The sequence below is a fragment of the Scardinius erythrophthalmus genome (assembly GCF_964197995.2).
Source record: "Scardinius erythrophthalmus genome assembly, chromosome: 23".
In the NCBI taxonomy this organism is placed as follows: domain Eukaryota; kingdom Metazoa; phylum Chordata; class Actinopteri; order Cypriniformes; family Leuciscidae; genus Scardinius; species Scardinius erythrophthalmus.
Window position 1 is genome coordinate 2,257,240 of NC_138243.1, and position 14,960 is coordinate 2,272,199.

Here is a 14,960-nt window from a genome sequence, read left to right on the forward strand (position 1 = left end):
TTCGGGTGTGTGTATGCTGTGAGTGTTCTCAGTTCTCACCAATACGCTTGTTGTAATTCGCGGAGTTTTGACGAGTTGTATTTTAACGACTTAATATTATTTCTTATTCAAAAGTTTAGAATCCCTAACATTCTAAAATCTTCCAGTTTAATGCAACATGTAGCCTATCGTTACTTTTGCAACGATTCTATTATTTTTCCAGTCATAGACCAGCGCTCAAGCACTGACTACAATCCAGCGCTGAGAAGAATCAGCAATCACGTGCTCAAAAATGCAACAATCTAGTGGTGCCTAGAATCATGCAGCGGAGGAATGGAAAGTTGACAAGCCATTAAAAAGTATTGTCTTAAGAAACACTTACATTTTTTCAAATATTCTCAATAAATCATGTTCCCGTTCACTCTGGCGACGAATTTTAAAATTAATTAAACTAAATTCTATTTATAAGGTAAAACTTTTACATTTTTAGGCATTCCAATCCCTAATGCCAAAATGTTTTCTTTGTTCACCAAGTAATTTACTGGTCAGGCATTATTGTTAACTCGCAAGTCAGTACGGAGAAAATGACAATTTGATGGATAATTTAAATATATTCTGCAATCACATTTTGGTAATGTAGCCTATTCATTCCGCCGTCACATCTGAGCGCGAAATGCTGCTTGGGTAGTTTCAAGATATAAAAATAATTAATAATACAATAATAATTTAATTGTTCATATGTGTTTAATCTTGTTAGAAGATTTTGTTTACTGATTATGAACACAAATTAATCACGACAAACCAAATTAATTGTAATTACCATTGATGACAACAACCAAGGTATTTTAGGCCTACAATTCTAACATAATTTTTCATGAAAAATCATGATTGTATTTATTTATTTTTCGAAAGTAAGGTTAATGAAAGCAGCTTCTTGCAATACTCTCCTAAATGCATAATTAAACCTAAGTGCAAACATTACCACTTTAATGACCGTCCTTTATTTTTCAGTGCATTTGTTTTACAATATATGGCTATTACTGTCATGGATTAATATTATAACTATTATTATGTAGTAGTGTAATGTAGACATGCAAAACTAAAAGAGGTTTGAATTTTTCTTTAATTTGCACAGTGAATATGGATTGGCGCTTTTAATTTTGAACTCTCAAAGTGCACCAGATTGATGAATTAAACATTAAAATGCACAAAATTTTGTTACGGGGGGGGCATGCCCCCGAACCCCCCTAGAAGGCCTGAGGTCCACCCACCACAGATTTACCAAAAATCATGTGAGAAAAACTTGTATTGCTATGCCAATGCAGTTTATAGCTTGTTTTTTGGATTAATTATTGTGGAGTGTAGTTCCATTGTATTAATACAATTCAATTTAATTCAAAAATAATGTGCAATTTTGCACATTTCATCTGTTAACTCTCATTCGTTCCTGGTCGCTCATTAGTTTGAGGGTGGGGGGCGTTCAGGGACCTGGATATTGGATAAGGGGGCGCTGGCCCAAAAAAGGTTGAGAACCACTGCTTTAGCCGTTTCAAAATTGAAAAACTTTAGTACCTAAGGGGAGACATTTTTTTACGCATTTGTAAGTGGTCGAAAATTGTTTGCTACAAGTCAATTAATTAACTACTTTGGTAAATTCTCTACTATTTCTACAAAAAAAAAATAGTTAGAAATTATTATTTATTCTAAAAAAAAAAAAACTAAAATTTGTTCCTGGATGAAGCAAAACACCTCGAGCTAGGCAAATTAGCTCGATGGTGTTTTAAGCCCCCAATGGCTCCTTAGAGGCAGCTAACCATACCCTCAACCTTTAACCTACCCATCCCCTCGCTGCCTGAAAGGCGCCGTTAGGGGCTTAAAACAACAAACACCTCTCTTAAACCCCTTGCATTAACAGAAATTAGAGAAATGTTACTCTTTAACCCCCTGAGGTCGGCGGTATCGCCAGCGATACCAGCTCACTTTTTTTTTTTTATCAGTGTAAAAGAGACTCATAAATAATCTGTTGACTTTGATTTTCCATAGGAGTTTCATACACCAATCGAAGTGTGTATTTTTTTTTTTTTGTGTATACTCACAATAAAAACAAAGTGTTGTGCTTTTTGCCAAATAAAGAAAAATAAACACGAAGCGAGTTCTGCCTTCTCTCTGTCAGTTAAGTCCATTCTGAAACCCGTCCGAAAATGAAACATAACTCAGCGAATACTCAGTCAAACAGTCACACAGGCACACAGGCATGAAGCTTGAATTCTTCTTTAAAATGAAGTAATTTTTATAAAAAAAACAAATATTCTCAGTTTATGCAATCTGTATGAAAAGAGAGAGATGTCAGTCGTTCTCATCTCAGCTCATTATTTTTAATTTGAGACCGCGCACTATTCAAACGCAAATGACTGAGGCAATCCACGCAAACCTGTGAACGCCCCACATATCAGCTGGAGAAAACACATCAAGTTTATTCAGATCATTGTACTTGTTTACACCGTCTCGCGGCGCTGTGAGGAATAATACTATCGTAATAATAATAATGGAAAATGTACCTCAGAAGTGCTGGTATTTCGAGGACAACGGATCCTGAGCTATGGAATACTGTAATTTTATTTTTATTTTCATTCTCAAGTGAATCGCGTTTCTGTGTGTGAATGAATGAACGGCAGAGATGCGCGCTGTTTACCACAACAGGCAAAAAGACGGTTTAAATTTGAATCGCGTTTCTGTGTGTGAATGAATGTTTCGCTTTTAGCAAACTGTATTGCTATACTGAGTAAAAATCGACTGAAATATGTTGAAATAAAATGTATTTGTATAAGCAACATATTAAACTGCAAATTAACATTTGTATTGTATTGACTGACTATGGAAATAGTGAGGTTCCTTTAAGAGGCTAAGAGCCTGGGGAGGGCGTGGCTGTTGGGGGGATATATGTGTTTTTGGCCAGTATGTTCACTGTTGTTGACTGAGCTAGATGTACGTCGATGTTGCCTTGTTCAGTAAAGATTCACAAGCTGACAAACGTTTCCTCATGTTATTCAAGTATACTACACTGGCGACGAGCGGATTCGGACCGACTGTGTGCAGATAAGGTCATATGGTGCGACTTTTCAAGTGAGTGAAATAATTTGCCATCTGGAAGTGAACATGACTACACTCGGCCGTATTGAAGAGTTTGACGAATGCTCAAGTAACTCTTTTGAAGAATACACAGAACGACTGGAATGTTTTTTTCATGCAAATGATATTGAGGATGATGCAAAAAAACGCTCCGTGCTGCTCAGTGTGTGTGGTGCAAAAACGTATTCCACGTTACGTTCAGTGTTTGCCCCAACGCAACCCTCCACTGTGTCTAATGCAAACATTGTCGCTGCCTTAAAACGCCATTACAGCCCAGCGCCATCAGAGATTGTTCAACATTTTCACTTTCACAATTGTAAACAGAAACCTAATCAAAGCATTTCAAACTACATTGCTGAGCTTCGACGTTTTTCTGTGCACTGTGCTTTTGGGGATCAGTTAGAAGCAATGCTGCGTGATAGAATCGTGTGCGGGGTTATGGATGAAGCGCTACAGCGACGCCTGCTGGCTGAACCTACACTAACATTTAAAGGGTTACTTCAGGATTTAGCATTAAGCTTTGTATTAGTAGAAAACCTGTAGTATTGTCGAATTACCATGCTTTCCACCCTCATATCCCCCTGAGAGGAGAGATTTATGTATTTTTTGTCTGGAAAAAATCCTCCGATGACGCAAAAATCGTCATTTTGCGTCATCGGAGGATTTTCTGGCCAGAGGCTAAAGACTACAGCCAGTAGAAGGCGTTGTTCCGCATGTTTTCAGCCCGCCCATACAGGGTGGGATCTCATCTCACTCACAGAACACAGTGTCAGCTTTGGAAGCTAAGCTAGCAGGCTCTTGTTCTGTTGAGAAAGCTGAATAGTAGGAGAAAGCTGAGTAGTAGGAGAAAGCTGAGTAGTAGGGGTTACCATCCTCCTTTTCCCGGACTTGTCCGGCGGACGAGATCGTTCAAAATGTCCGGGATTCAGCTTTTGCGTTCTGCGGTCGCCATTAATTGTTTACATTGTTTCAATCTAACTGAATTCATTCTGATCGGTGAGTCTGAATGTAGTGTTTACATGAACGCTAAACAAGTCATCGGTTGATGTGCGTTTTACCATTGCTAAGAAAATTCCCGCTCCTCCGTGAGAGATGCGAGACCGGCGCGTCTCAGTAATCACACCACCGGCCTCACGCTGTTCTCCCGCGGCCGTCAGCCTCGTCCTGCTCGCCACAGTAAACATGATGAATGGCGACTGTTGAACGCAAAAGCCGAATCCCGGACATTTTGTGCGATCTCGAAATCACGGGTAAACTCGTCACGGAGACTCACTAAGTTAGTAGCCTAACCTTCTTGTTGTTTTCAACTGTGCTCTCTAACCGGTAGGCGTGGCCTCCTAGGGCAGCGAAGCAAGTGCATTCTGGGAGTTGTTGTCTTTCATTCACATAAGCCAAAAATACATTTTCTGGCTTTTCTCAGGCTAGAAAGCTCCAAATTAAAAAATTTCTTCACATTTCTTCTACATAAATGACCTATTTTAAATACACATTCATCTTCCCAGAGGTGAAGTACCCCTTTAAAGAGGCAGAAGACAAGGCACTAGCTGCTGAAACAGCATTGTTAAATGCTCGCCTACTTCGTCAGCATCAAAACGAATCACGGCTGGAGGACGATGTTCATTATGCAGCCCATGCACATGCATCAGTACATAAGACAGCAGTTTCAAATGGAAATCCTACACGTGACAAGCCATGCTTCAGATGTGGTGGTCAGCACACCCCGCAAAGCTGTAGGTTTTCCACTGCTGTGTGCCATTACTGTAAAAAAAGAGGACACATATCTCGTGTATGTTTAACAAAGACTAAACATGGTACTGACAAGGATGCAACCAGCTCAGAAGAACGTTACACCAACATTATAACACGCAAGGAAAATAATGAATACTCTGTTTACAGCACCACTACTAAAGCAGAAAGAGGGGGGCAGAGGCCATATCTGGCCACTGTTATACTGAACAAACAAGCACACACAATGGAAGTGGATTCAGGAGCGGCCTGTTCCTTGATTAGTGAGCATACCTATCATTCATTGTGGCCCTTCCAACCCCCTGAAATACATGCAAACAATGGAATACTTAAGCAGTGGTCACAGGCTACCTTGGAAGTGAAGGGAAAAATATTTGTGGAGGTAACGTACAAAGGAACACGAAACACACTGCCTTTGTTCGTCATCCAGGGCCAGGGCACTAGTCTGTTGGGACGGGACTGGTTTGACGCCCTGGGAATATCAGTGGAAGGAGTACACGGTGTACAGCTGCAGTCCATAGAGAAAATACTGACTGAATATTCAGAGGTTTTTCAGGAAATTGGGGTTTGCCGGACCCCCCCGATCTCTATTGACATTGATTCCACAATTACTCCACGTTTCTTTAAGGACCGTCCAGTTCCTTTTGCTTTACAGCCCCAGCTGGACGAGGAGTTGGACAAATTGGTGGCTCAAGGAATCTTTGAACCTGTTCGCCATGCAAGGTGGGCCACACCTATAGTGGCTGTAGCAAAAAAAGATGGGGGTTTGAGAATTTGCGGTGATTACCGCTGTACTGTGAATACAGCTGTTAAGCCTGACGTGTACCCTATACCCACAGCATCTGAGCTGTTCTCGAAGCTAGCTGGAGGAGTAGTTTTCACTAAACTTGATTTGAAACAAGCTTATCAGCAGCTTCCAGTGGATGGTGACGCAGCCGACTGACTATTAGCACTCACCGTGGGCTTTTCCGGGCTCGACGGTTGCAATTTGGGGTGTCAATGGCCGTTTCAATATTTCAAAGATTTATGGACAATTTGCTCGCAGGAATTCCAGGAGTCCAGCCATACCTGGATGACATCCTGATTTCGGGCAAAACCATGGAAGAAAAAAAGAGAAAAGCATGTTTGCTGCAACTCAAATGGAGTTCTTGGGGTTTAGAGTGGATAAAGATGGCATCAAGCCAACCCGTGAGAAAGTGGAAGCTATCCAAAATGCTCCGCCCCCACAGAACAAAACAGAACTTCAGGCATTCTTGGGGCTGCTTAACTTTTACAGCTGTTTTCTTCCCAATAAGGCCACCGTCCTGGAACCCCTGCACCGCCTTCTAGACCAGTCTGCTACATGGCAGTGGGGAGCGAAGCACAAGATGGCATATGCTCAAGCAAAAGAGTTGCTGCAAACGGATAAAGTGCTGGTGCACTATGATGAAAAGAAACCCTTGGCAGTGGTTTGCGACGCCTCACCCTATGGGCTTGGTGCTTTATTATTCCACATGGAATGTGACGGCCAGGAGAGACCCATTTGCTTTGCTTCCAGAACAATGACCACCACTGAGCGGAATTATGCCCAAATTGATAAGGAAGTATTGGCAGTTGTTTTTGCAGTAAGAAAGTTACACCAATATCTCGCAGGCCGCCATTTTGTGATTTTTACAGACCACAAACCCCTGCTGGGACTCCTGCACCATTCCAAGCCAATGCCTGCCATCCTTTCACCACGGATGCTGCGTTGGAGTTTGATCATTGGATCTTACGACTATGAGCTGTGCTACCGACCGGGCAAACAAATGGGCAATGCTGACGCCCTGAGTCGCTTACCCTTGCCGGCATCTGATGCTGTTACACCACCACCATTGGAAGTTTTGCTACTTGAAATGGTGCCAGAAGCACCCATGCATGCTTAGCGAATTACTAACCTTACACTAAAGGACTCTGTCATGGCACGTGTAATGCGCTGGGTGCTGCATGGGTGGCCGGCTGATGTAATGGATAGCCGGTTCAAACCATTCCTTTTCGCCGCCATGAACTCTCTGCACATAAGAACTGTTAGCTATGGGGAAGCCGTGTGGTTGTTCCCTGCTTGGCGAGGAGAGAAATACTGGCTATGTTGCATGACGCGCACCCGGGCATTGTACACATGAAGGGACTCGCAAGGAGTTATGTGTGGTGGCCGGGCATGGACCGAGACATTGAGGAGACTGTTAAAGCATGTGAAACCTGTCAGATGTCACGTCATGCACCACCTAAGGCAAAAGTTCACCCTTGGGAGTGGACAACAAAAAGATGGTCCCGGCTGCATATTGACTTCGCAGGCCCTATTCAGGGCAAAATATGCCTCATAGTGGTTGATGCACATAGCAAGTGGCTGGAGGTGTCTCTGATGAGTTCCATGTCATCATCGGCCGTCATCCACACAATGAGACTGCTTTTTGCCACACATGGGTTGCCCGACGTCATAGTGTCAGACAATGGTGCTTCGTTCACCTCTGCAGAATTCCAAGAATTTGCAGAGCGCAACGGCATTCGACATGTCACTACAGCACCTTATCACCCAAGCTCAAATGGTCAAGCTGAACGCATGGTGCAGACAACCAAGGAGGCCCTGTCTCGCATCACCAAGGGCGAGTGGCAGACCAGACTCGCTCGTTTCTTGTTGTCACAGCACGTCACAGCCAATTCATCAACTGGGAAAAGTCCTGCTGAGTTGCTCATGAATCGGCGACTCACCATGGATCGTCTGCACCCTGATCATGATGGTGATATGCTTCGCAGACAGGAGCTGAATGCTGAAAAATGCCCTGGCACAGTCAGAGAGTTTAAACCTAAGGACTTGGTGTACATAAGAAGCTACTCCAGAGATTCTAAGTGGATGCCTGGAATCATTGTGGATGTCACAGGTCCCCTGTCATACAAGGTCAGAGCGGGTGATGGGCAAATGCACAGACGACATGTTGATCAGCTGCTGGACAGGACGGCACCCTTGTCCGACCAATCAAGGCCTGAGCCGGATGGCTATACTGCACATCCGCCTGAGTCCCCAGGGGCTGAAATGCTTGAGTTACCGCCGCCTGCGCTAGATGTGGGAAACCCTGATGTTGACCTTACTGGAGCTGGAATTGAGGGCATGTCTGATTCCCCTCATTCTCGGAGGTACTCTGTAAGAGAGCATTGCCCTCCAAGAAGATTTTCAGACTTTGTGGACTGGGGAAAAGGGGTGTAATGTATTGACTGACTATGGAAATAGTGAGGTTCCTTTAAGAGGCCTGGGGAGGGCGTGGCTGTTGGGGGGATATATGTGTTTTTGGCCAGTATGTTCACTGTTGTTGACTGAGCTAGATGTACGTCGATGTTGCCTTGTTCAGTAAAGATTCACAAGCTGACAAACGTTTCCTCCTGTTATTCAAGTATACTACACCATTTATATTTCTTATAATAAAAACGAAAGACCTATGTTACAGACATATGAAAGACAACATTTCGTTGATTAGTTTTGGATAGATTATACATTTTTACTGTAAAATATCTGCCACCTCAAATAAGCTTTTGTTTGCCAATTTTTGCTCATATGTTAAATATAGTATGTTTTGTCAAAAATAAAGTAATCAAATAATATGTTATAGTGTTTATTCCAATGTAGCCTAGGCTATATTCAAGTAATGAAACCTTAACTTTGAAATATGTATGATAAAATGTATACTTTAGTTTTTACAAAAAAAGATTACACTTGAATTGTTGTTGTAATTGTAACCTTTTTAATAAAAATATATATATATTTACAAGGTAGATGTAAACAAACTATTAAAAGGTAAATATAAGCCTTTTCTTTAAATAATTTTTATTGTGTTTTATTAGTGACAAATTTGGGGAGAGGATAAATATTCCAAAACTGAAAATACAGTATGAGAATTAACTGCACAATTACTAGACATGTTTTCCTTGGATATTATAGGCCAATTTGCAAGCACAATTTGTGAAAAAAAAAATTGAGATGCTCCCAACTGTTGCTCTTGCATTCTTTCTTGTGGCTCAGCGACACAACTGAATGAATGGCTCAATATGTATGCGGGCCCCATTGTCTCCTCAGGTGTGAATCACTAAATATGAATGATGGTGTTGGATCGTTGACGCCCACTCCGCATATTGCCTTTCAAAATAGAAAGTGTTTTGCAAAATTTAAATCAATGTATTGTGTTATGTGAATGATTAGGCAGGATGATTTTCACATCATTTTGAAGAAAAAACTCTAGGCAACCATTAGTCAAAAGTCTTGTGGACACATATTTAGTATGTGTTTTGTGGCCTTATTTCAGAAACTTTAATTTTTAGTTTTTTCAATAACCATGCATAAACATTATTCTCTCAAAAATGCAAACATGTACATTCATGTTGCTCACATATTATGGTAGCCATGTTTGTGCTAAATAGAGTGTAATTACACCTTTGCCATTAATGTTTATAAGCAACTGAAAAAAGCACAAATGTCAGGGCATGTCAGAACATCTCAAGGACCCCAAAAACACCTTAGACCCCTTAAACTGAACATAGAAAAAAATATATATTAATAAACAATCAACAACAACGGATTGCTGAACTTACTCAAAACAACAGTAGAAGTTTCCTATCAGGAATATATAATAGTAGCAAAACCCAGAGAATACGTTTACATTCAAGCTCACTTGTTTTCGGGATTCAAAAACCCCGGATAGTTGTGTCTATGGTGAGACTCTTTGTCCATTAATGATAGCATGGGGGCCCCGGAACACTGTGTTTAGTCCTGCCTTCCTTGCTTGTTCAACTTTCGGCCACACAGCCCTCCGTGCCTCTCTGTCTTCCTTGGTGAGGTCTTCTGCAAAGCGGATGTTGAGATCCTTGCAGACAGGGTGAAGTTTGGTGATCCGCCAGAGTTCGTCCCTGAAGTGGCGTCCTGTGAACTACATGATGATCTGACGAGGGCAGTTGATGTTACTCGGCCCCAGTCGAATCCAGGATGAAATCCATCTTCTCCCTCCAGTGAGACACAATCTTTCCGATGATATCAGAGATGATTTGTCATGTGTTTTCGTCTTTTCCCTCCTGTAAGCCATTTACTCGCAGGTTCCATCTTCTTTTATAATGCTCCAACTCTACAGCTCTTTTTTCCACTTCTGCTGCCCTTTTCCCCAGATCTGTGTTCTCCTCTTTCAGTTGTTTCACCTAGTTAAACTCTACCGCTTTCGCGATGTTGGCTATGGTCAGTGTGTTCTGCTTTAGCTCCGCTTTGAAGTCCTGCATCATGTTCATTTATTAACATAAAATCATTTATGTTTTCTTTTTGTATGTGTTTTTATGTTATCTGAGCCTGCCTTGTCAAAGACCAATTTCTGTCACTTGTGACAGACAATAAAGTTTTCTTATCTTATCTTATCTTATCTTATCTTATCTTATCTTATCTTATCTTATCTTATGTTTTGAAGAGTGCCGATAGCAGCCAGGATCACAGCGTTAGAGGCGTCTTCAGCATGGGCTCCAGCAGTCACGACATCGTCTGGTTTTGACTTTTTCTGTGGTGCTGGTGGTTTGGAAGGTGGTTTTGCAATATCGTATTCCAGGAGGTGCTCTGGGTTACTCACACGTTTCTGAATTATTATGATAAGTTTCCTACAATTTTACATCTGATATTTCGGGGGTTTGTTGAGTTAAAAGTTAATTCTGTTGATTTTCAAGGCTTTGCTACTCTGAGCTATTCACAATGCGTCTGCTCTCTCCGCCATCTTGAGCCCGCCCCCGGCTAACCCCCTTTCGTCACAATCCAAACATGAAGGATTTGCATTCAAATCTATCGGACAACCCTCTACGGTGTCAAGTGACGAAGAGGGAGTACCCTCAACGTCGGCTTACGGACGAGAGGGGGAAATGACCAAACGGCAGGACATGACGAATGGGGTGAGACCGTGTTGCAAATAACTAACTCATTCCATTGTTCTAGCAAGAAACAACAAATGCTGTTACTTTCAACGCACACAAGATCTAACGTTGTTGTTAACCCTGTAACTCTGAGATCTTAGATAGATAGATAGATAGATAGATAGATAGATAGATAGATAGATAGATAGATAGATAGATAGATAGATAGATAGATAGATAGATAGAAATTCAAATGACATTCAAATGAGCTTTATTGGCATGACTTGCACAGTATTGTCAAAGCATTGGCCATTACATAAGCAATGAACAAATAATCAATAAATTCAATAAATCAATCAGTAAACAATTGCATGAATACATTTATAAAAACAAGAAAAAAAAACACCTTTGTACATTTGTACCAACATTCAGACAAGATAAGAATGATTCTGACTTTAGTTTAGTCCACTGGCTGACTCTCGTAGTTTGTGGCTGTTACATATTTTGCTGCTGTTGTGATTGAGCTAGAGTTCTCTCCCAAAATATGATTTATTTTTTCTGAATTTGGTAATACCATAAAATTTGGTTCTAGTTGCTGGAATCTAGTAAAATAGTCCGATCTAATACTGTGATAGTGATCACAGTGTATCAGGAAGTGTTCTTCTGTCTCCACCTCTCTCTGAGAGCACAGTGAACACAGTCTCTGTTCACACACACACACACACACCTCTCTGAGAGCACAGTGAACACAGTCTCTGTTCACACACACACACACACACACACACACACACACCTCTCTGAGAGCACAGTGAACACAGTCTCTGCTCTCTCGGCTGCCATCACTGCCTGTGCCGTCCTCTCTCTACATTCAGACAGTGGTCACTCAGCCTGTATTTGGTCAGGGTTTTTCTCACTTTATGCTCTTTCTTTTTATAATCTCTTTTCAGGTGTAAATAGAGTTCCATCTTCTTTTGTGATTTAGTAGCATCTTTCCAATAGGTAATGTAATTTTGTTTTTGTAATTTTATAATTTGGGTGGGCCAGATAGTGCTTGGCTGGTCTGGCTGTAGTTTCAGCATCAGCTGTGAGAGTGCGCTCCGGTGCCGGTTCTGCTCCTGACACCGCAGGACTTCAGCAAACCTTGTCGATCAAGCTGAACATCAGGCTCACCTACAACAGCTCATTAGCATGCACAAGGAAGCAAAACCCTTCACCAGTCATCCATCAAACAGCAAGCAAGATGTTAGGTGGATTAAGAGGGACAGTGATGGGAACATTACTTACGGCAGGCCCAGATCATCCCGAAAACAAGCAGGTCAGATTGGCATGGTTTTATTTCAGTTAGCCTAATAGCTGGTTTGATTTGCATTGAGAGATGATCTTATGGAAAGTACTCCATGCCAATCTCTAGGTATGGTGAAGGTTATGTGATAATGTGGGGCTATTTTAATTCCAGAGGCCAAGGGAACTTTATCAGGATGCATAGTATCCTGGATCCATGAAGTAACTGGCCTTTAAAAATAAAAATCTGCCTGCCTCTATGGGAATTTAACATAGGGGTGTCCAGACTTATGCACCCTGTATTTTAAGGAAGAACATTTATGTATTTACGATACATTATTCATTCACAAAGAAAATTGGTGTCCTTAAAGGTTGGATTTTTCCTAATTTTTTTAATTAAGGCATTAAGTTCAATTTCCAAAAGATGATTTTTTATTCCTCTTTTTAGTCAACTTTAGCATGGGTGTCTAAACTTATGCATAGCACTGTATATGAATATACTGTATATTTAATCAGTGTTGTATGTGGTTTTCTAATAGTGAAGGTACTTTACAATCCTTATCAACAATAGTCAAAGTTATAAGCACTTCCCTCATTGTCATTTGTGTTTGAAAGCCACAATAGCCCTGCGATGCCAGTTGCATAACCTGGAGGCCAAGAAAACGGAAATGGACATCACAGACAATCAACTGGAGGGCTGGATCATTGATATCAATGAGTGGGCAGAAGGTAGAGTACACTGTTTTATACTGTTTTATATGGTGCTTGATGTATCACTTCTGACTAAGCTTGGCTGCAATTCCAAAGAGGCTCATTGTAATCAGTGTCAAAGAGCACATACTCTGATTGCTGATGACGTGTGGACAAGATTATCCTCAGGGGTACAATAAAGAACCTAACTATCTAGCTATACTCAACCTTAGCTACAAGTTTAGCCTCTCAGTTACATAGAAATATGAAAAGATTGTTGAGTCTTTATTTTGCTCATATACCAGAAATAATATTTTTTCATGGAATCAAGAAGCATATTTCTTATCTCTTCATTTCTTCCTCTCAGCAACAACATCCCCAAATGATGCTGATGTTGCCGCTGTTGCCAGCCGAATTGAGGAGCTGGAGGCAAGTGTTAAGAGGAGGTAGGTCCCAGCGTCTTTATAAAGATAATGTCGGATGCAAAGGACGTGCCTGGATCTGTTGAAAGATCAGGGAGGGAAAAAAATGTATTGTGTAGTGTAAAAGTATAACACCTTGGTTCCTAATGCAGAAAACCTGACCTTGGACACCGTTCTATCTGACGAGATTGTTTGGCCATGGCAGCTTACACACGGTGGTATGTACAGAATTCCGTAGACTAATGTGAAATAGTCACATAGTGGCACAAGATCTGTCATGCCTCGATTGTAACCCAAGAAAATCTTTAAATACTAATCTTAAATACAACCAATTTGTTCATCTATGTATTCCAGACTCGAACGCCTTCCTCTTTGTCCTTAGATCTACATACTGTAGTCATGGCAGTAAGGAGACTTGAGGAGGAGAAGAGGATTCGTATTGCAGAGATGAACAAGCATTGCACCCGTGCAGACACCCTGAAGCAGATGTCATCCCAGCTTTCTAATGTGACATCAGGTATGTATTTGTTACACTTGGCATACATTACAATATTTCTGAAAGGTTCTAATTAATAAAGGCTCAATGTGTTTCAACATGCAAGGTGAGACGTGGGGCCTGCTTCAAGATGGTATCCCAGGTCTATAGAGCTTGACGATGAAGAACAAGCAAGCAAGCAAGCAACAGCCTGGCAAAGCATGCAAAGAACTGTTATGTTCAAGTCCTGACTGAAACAGAAAATCACTTTGATAGTGATTCTGAGGAATACCATAGCAGTAGTGACTCTGAGCAAGTTTAACAGTATTGTCATGGCCAGAGTCCTTTATGCTGTGCTGGGGAGGCAGCATTAAGAAGAGGGCTGCTGGGATTGGTAAGGAAAGCTGGCTCTGTGTTTGACATGGAGCTGGAGTCAATCATTTAACAAACCGAGGATAATTTGCAGTAACAGTCTTCTGTCATGTTTAACAATGAGGAGGTCCTTTGTCCCCAGGGCAAACCAGCAACTCAATATCACACAAAAGGGTAGTGGAGAAATGGACTTTCAGCACGAGTCTCTCCCCAACCATCACATCACTTTGTCTATTGTCTAGTATCCACTATCCATTTGACTGTCTTACAGGCTACATTAGCCCCTCTACACATTCTGGACTGTGGTCCCAACATTTACCCCTGTTGACTTGTATAATCTTTTTTTAAGTTTCTGTTGATCTATTTATCTATTTATCTTATCTTCTTTGTATTGTTTTTGTTAAGCAATACTATTATGCTCACACTCTTGTGTTTTCCACAGTCATATTTAACATGCACAGCTTTGCACGGATTAAATCCCTGCACTGTTTTCTTTTGCATTACCACTACTGCAAATCACTCCATCGCTGCCCATCATGCATCACAGGGTCAGTCCCTACCAGGCCTTTTAATCACTTGACATGCTCTTCACCTTTTACATTTGTCTGAGTGATTTTTACTTCACCTTTTACATTTGTCTGAGTGATTTTTGTTACGTGTCTCTTATGTGTGTTGTTTTTGCGGTTGTATAAGCTAATAAATGCCTGAAATGTGGTGTGTTGTCTTAAGTAAAATGTCTACAATTTCCTTGGGGAAGAAGAGATTTCGTCGTAACAGTTTCCTCCTCCTTGATCCATCTTACATGGATACACAGATAACATTTATTCACGAGATCTTATCATGGTTTATATGTATTTCTTTTAATGTTATAATTTCGGTCTTATTGCCAGGGAAACTGGATTGCTTTGTTTGTTGATATTTTTAAAACTATAACGCTGCATCTATCAACATTTATTTAGATGTTATCATGGCATTCATTACTT

At 41.1% G+C, this 14,960-nt stretch overlaps 1 protein-coding gene across 1 annotated transcript; it reads left to right on the top strand.

Moving 5' to 3' along the window:
• Positions 1–11,785: 11,785 nt before the first annotated feature.
• Positions 11,786–14,691, top strand: LOC308683330 (uncharacterized protein). The gene is made up of 5 exons (XM_081353753.1): positions 11,786–12,747; positions 13,076–13,154; positions 13,283–13,348; positions 13,513–13,647; positions 13,733–14,691. The coding sequence occupies exons 1-5, from the start codon at positions 12,733–12,735 to the stop codon at positions 13,774–13,776; spliced, it is 339 nt and encodes a 112-aa protein (XP_081209879.1). The 5' UTR covers positions 11,786–12,732; the 3' UTR covers positions 13,777–14,691.
• The last annotated feature ends 269 nt before the right edge of the window (positions 14,692–14,960 follow it).

Excerpts from the sequence above, each read along its gene's own strand:
- LOC308683330 (XM_081353753.1), top strand. Across the intron at positions 13,349-13,512 it reads ATGGCAGCTTACACACGGTG|ATCTACATACTGTAGTCATG; the intron begins GTATGTACAGAA and ends CTTTGTCCTTAG. Across the intron at positions 13,648-13,732 it reads GCTTTCTAATGTGACATCAG|GTGAGACGTGGGGCCTGCTT; the intron begins GTATGTATTTGT and ends TCAACATGCAAG.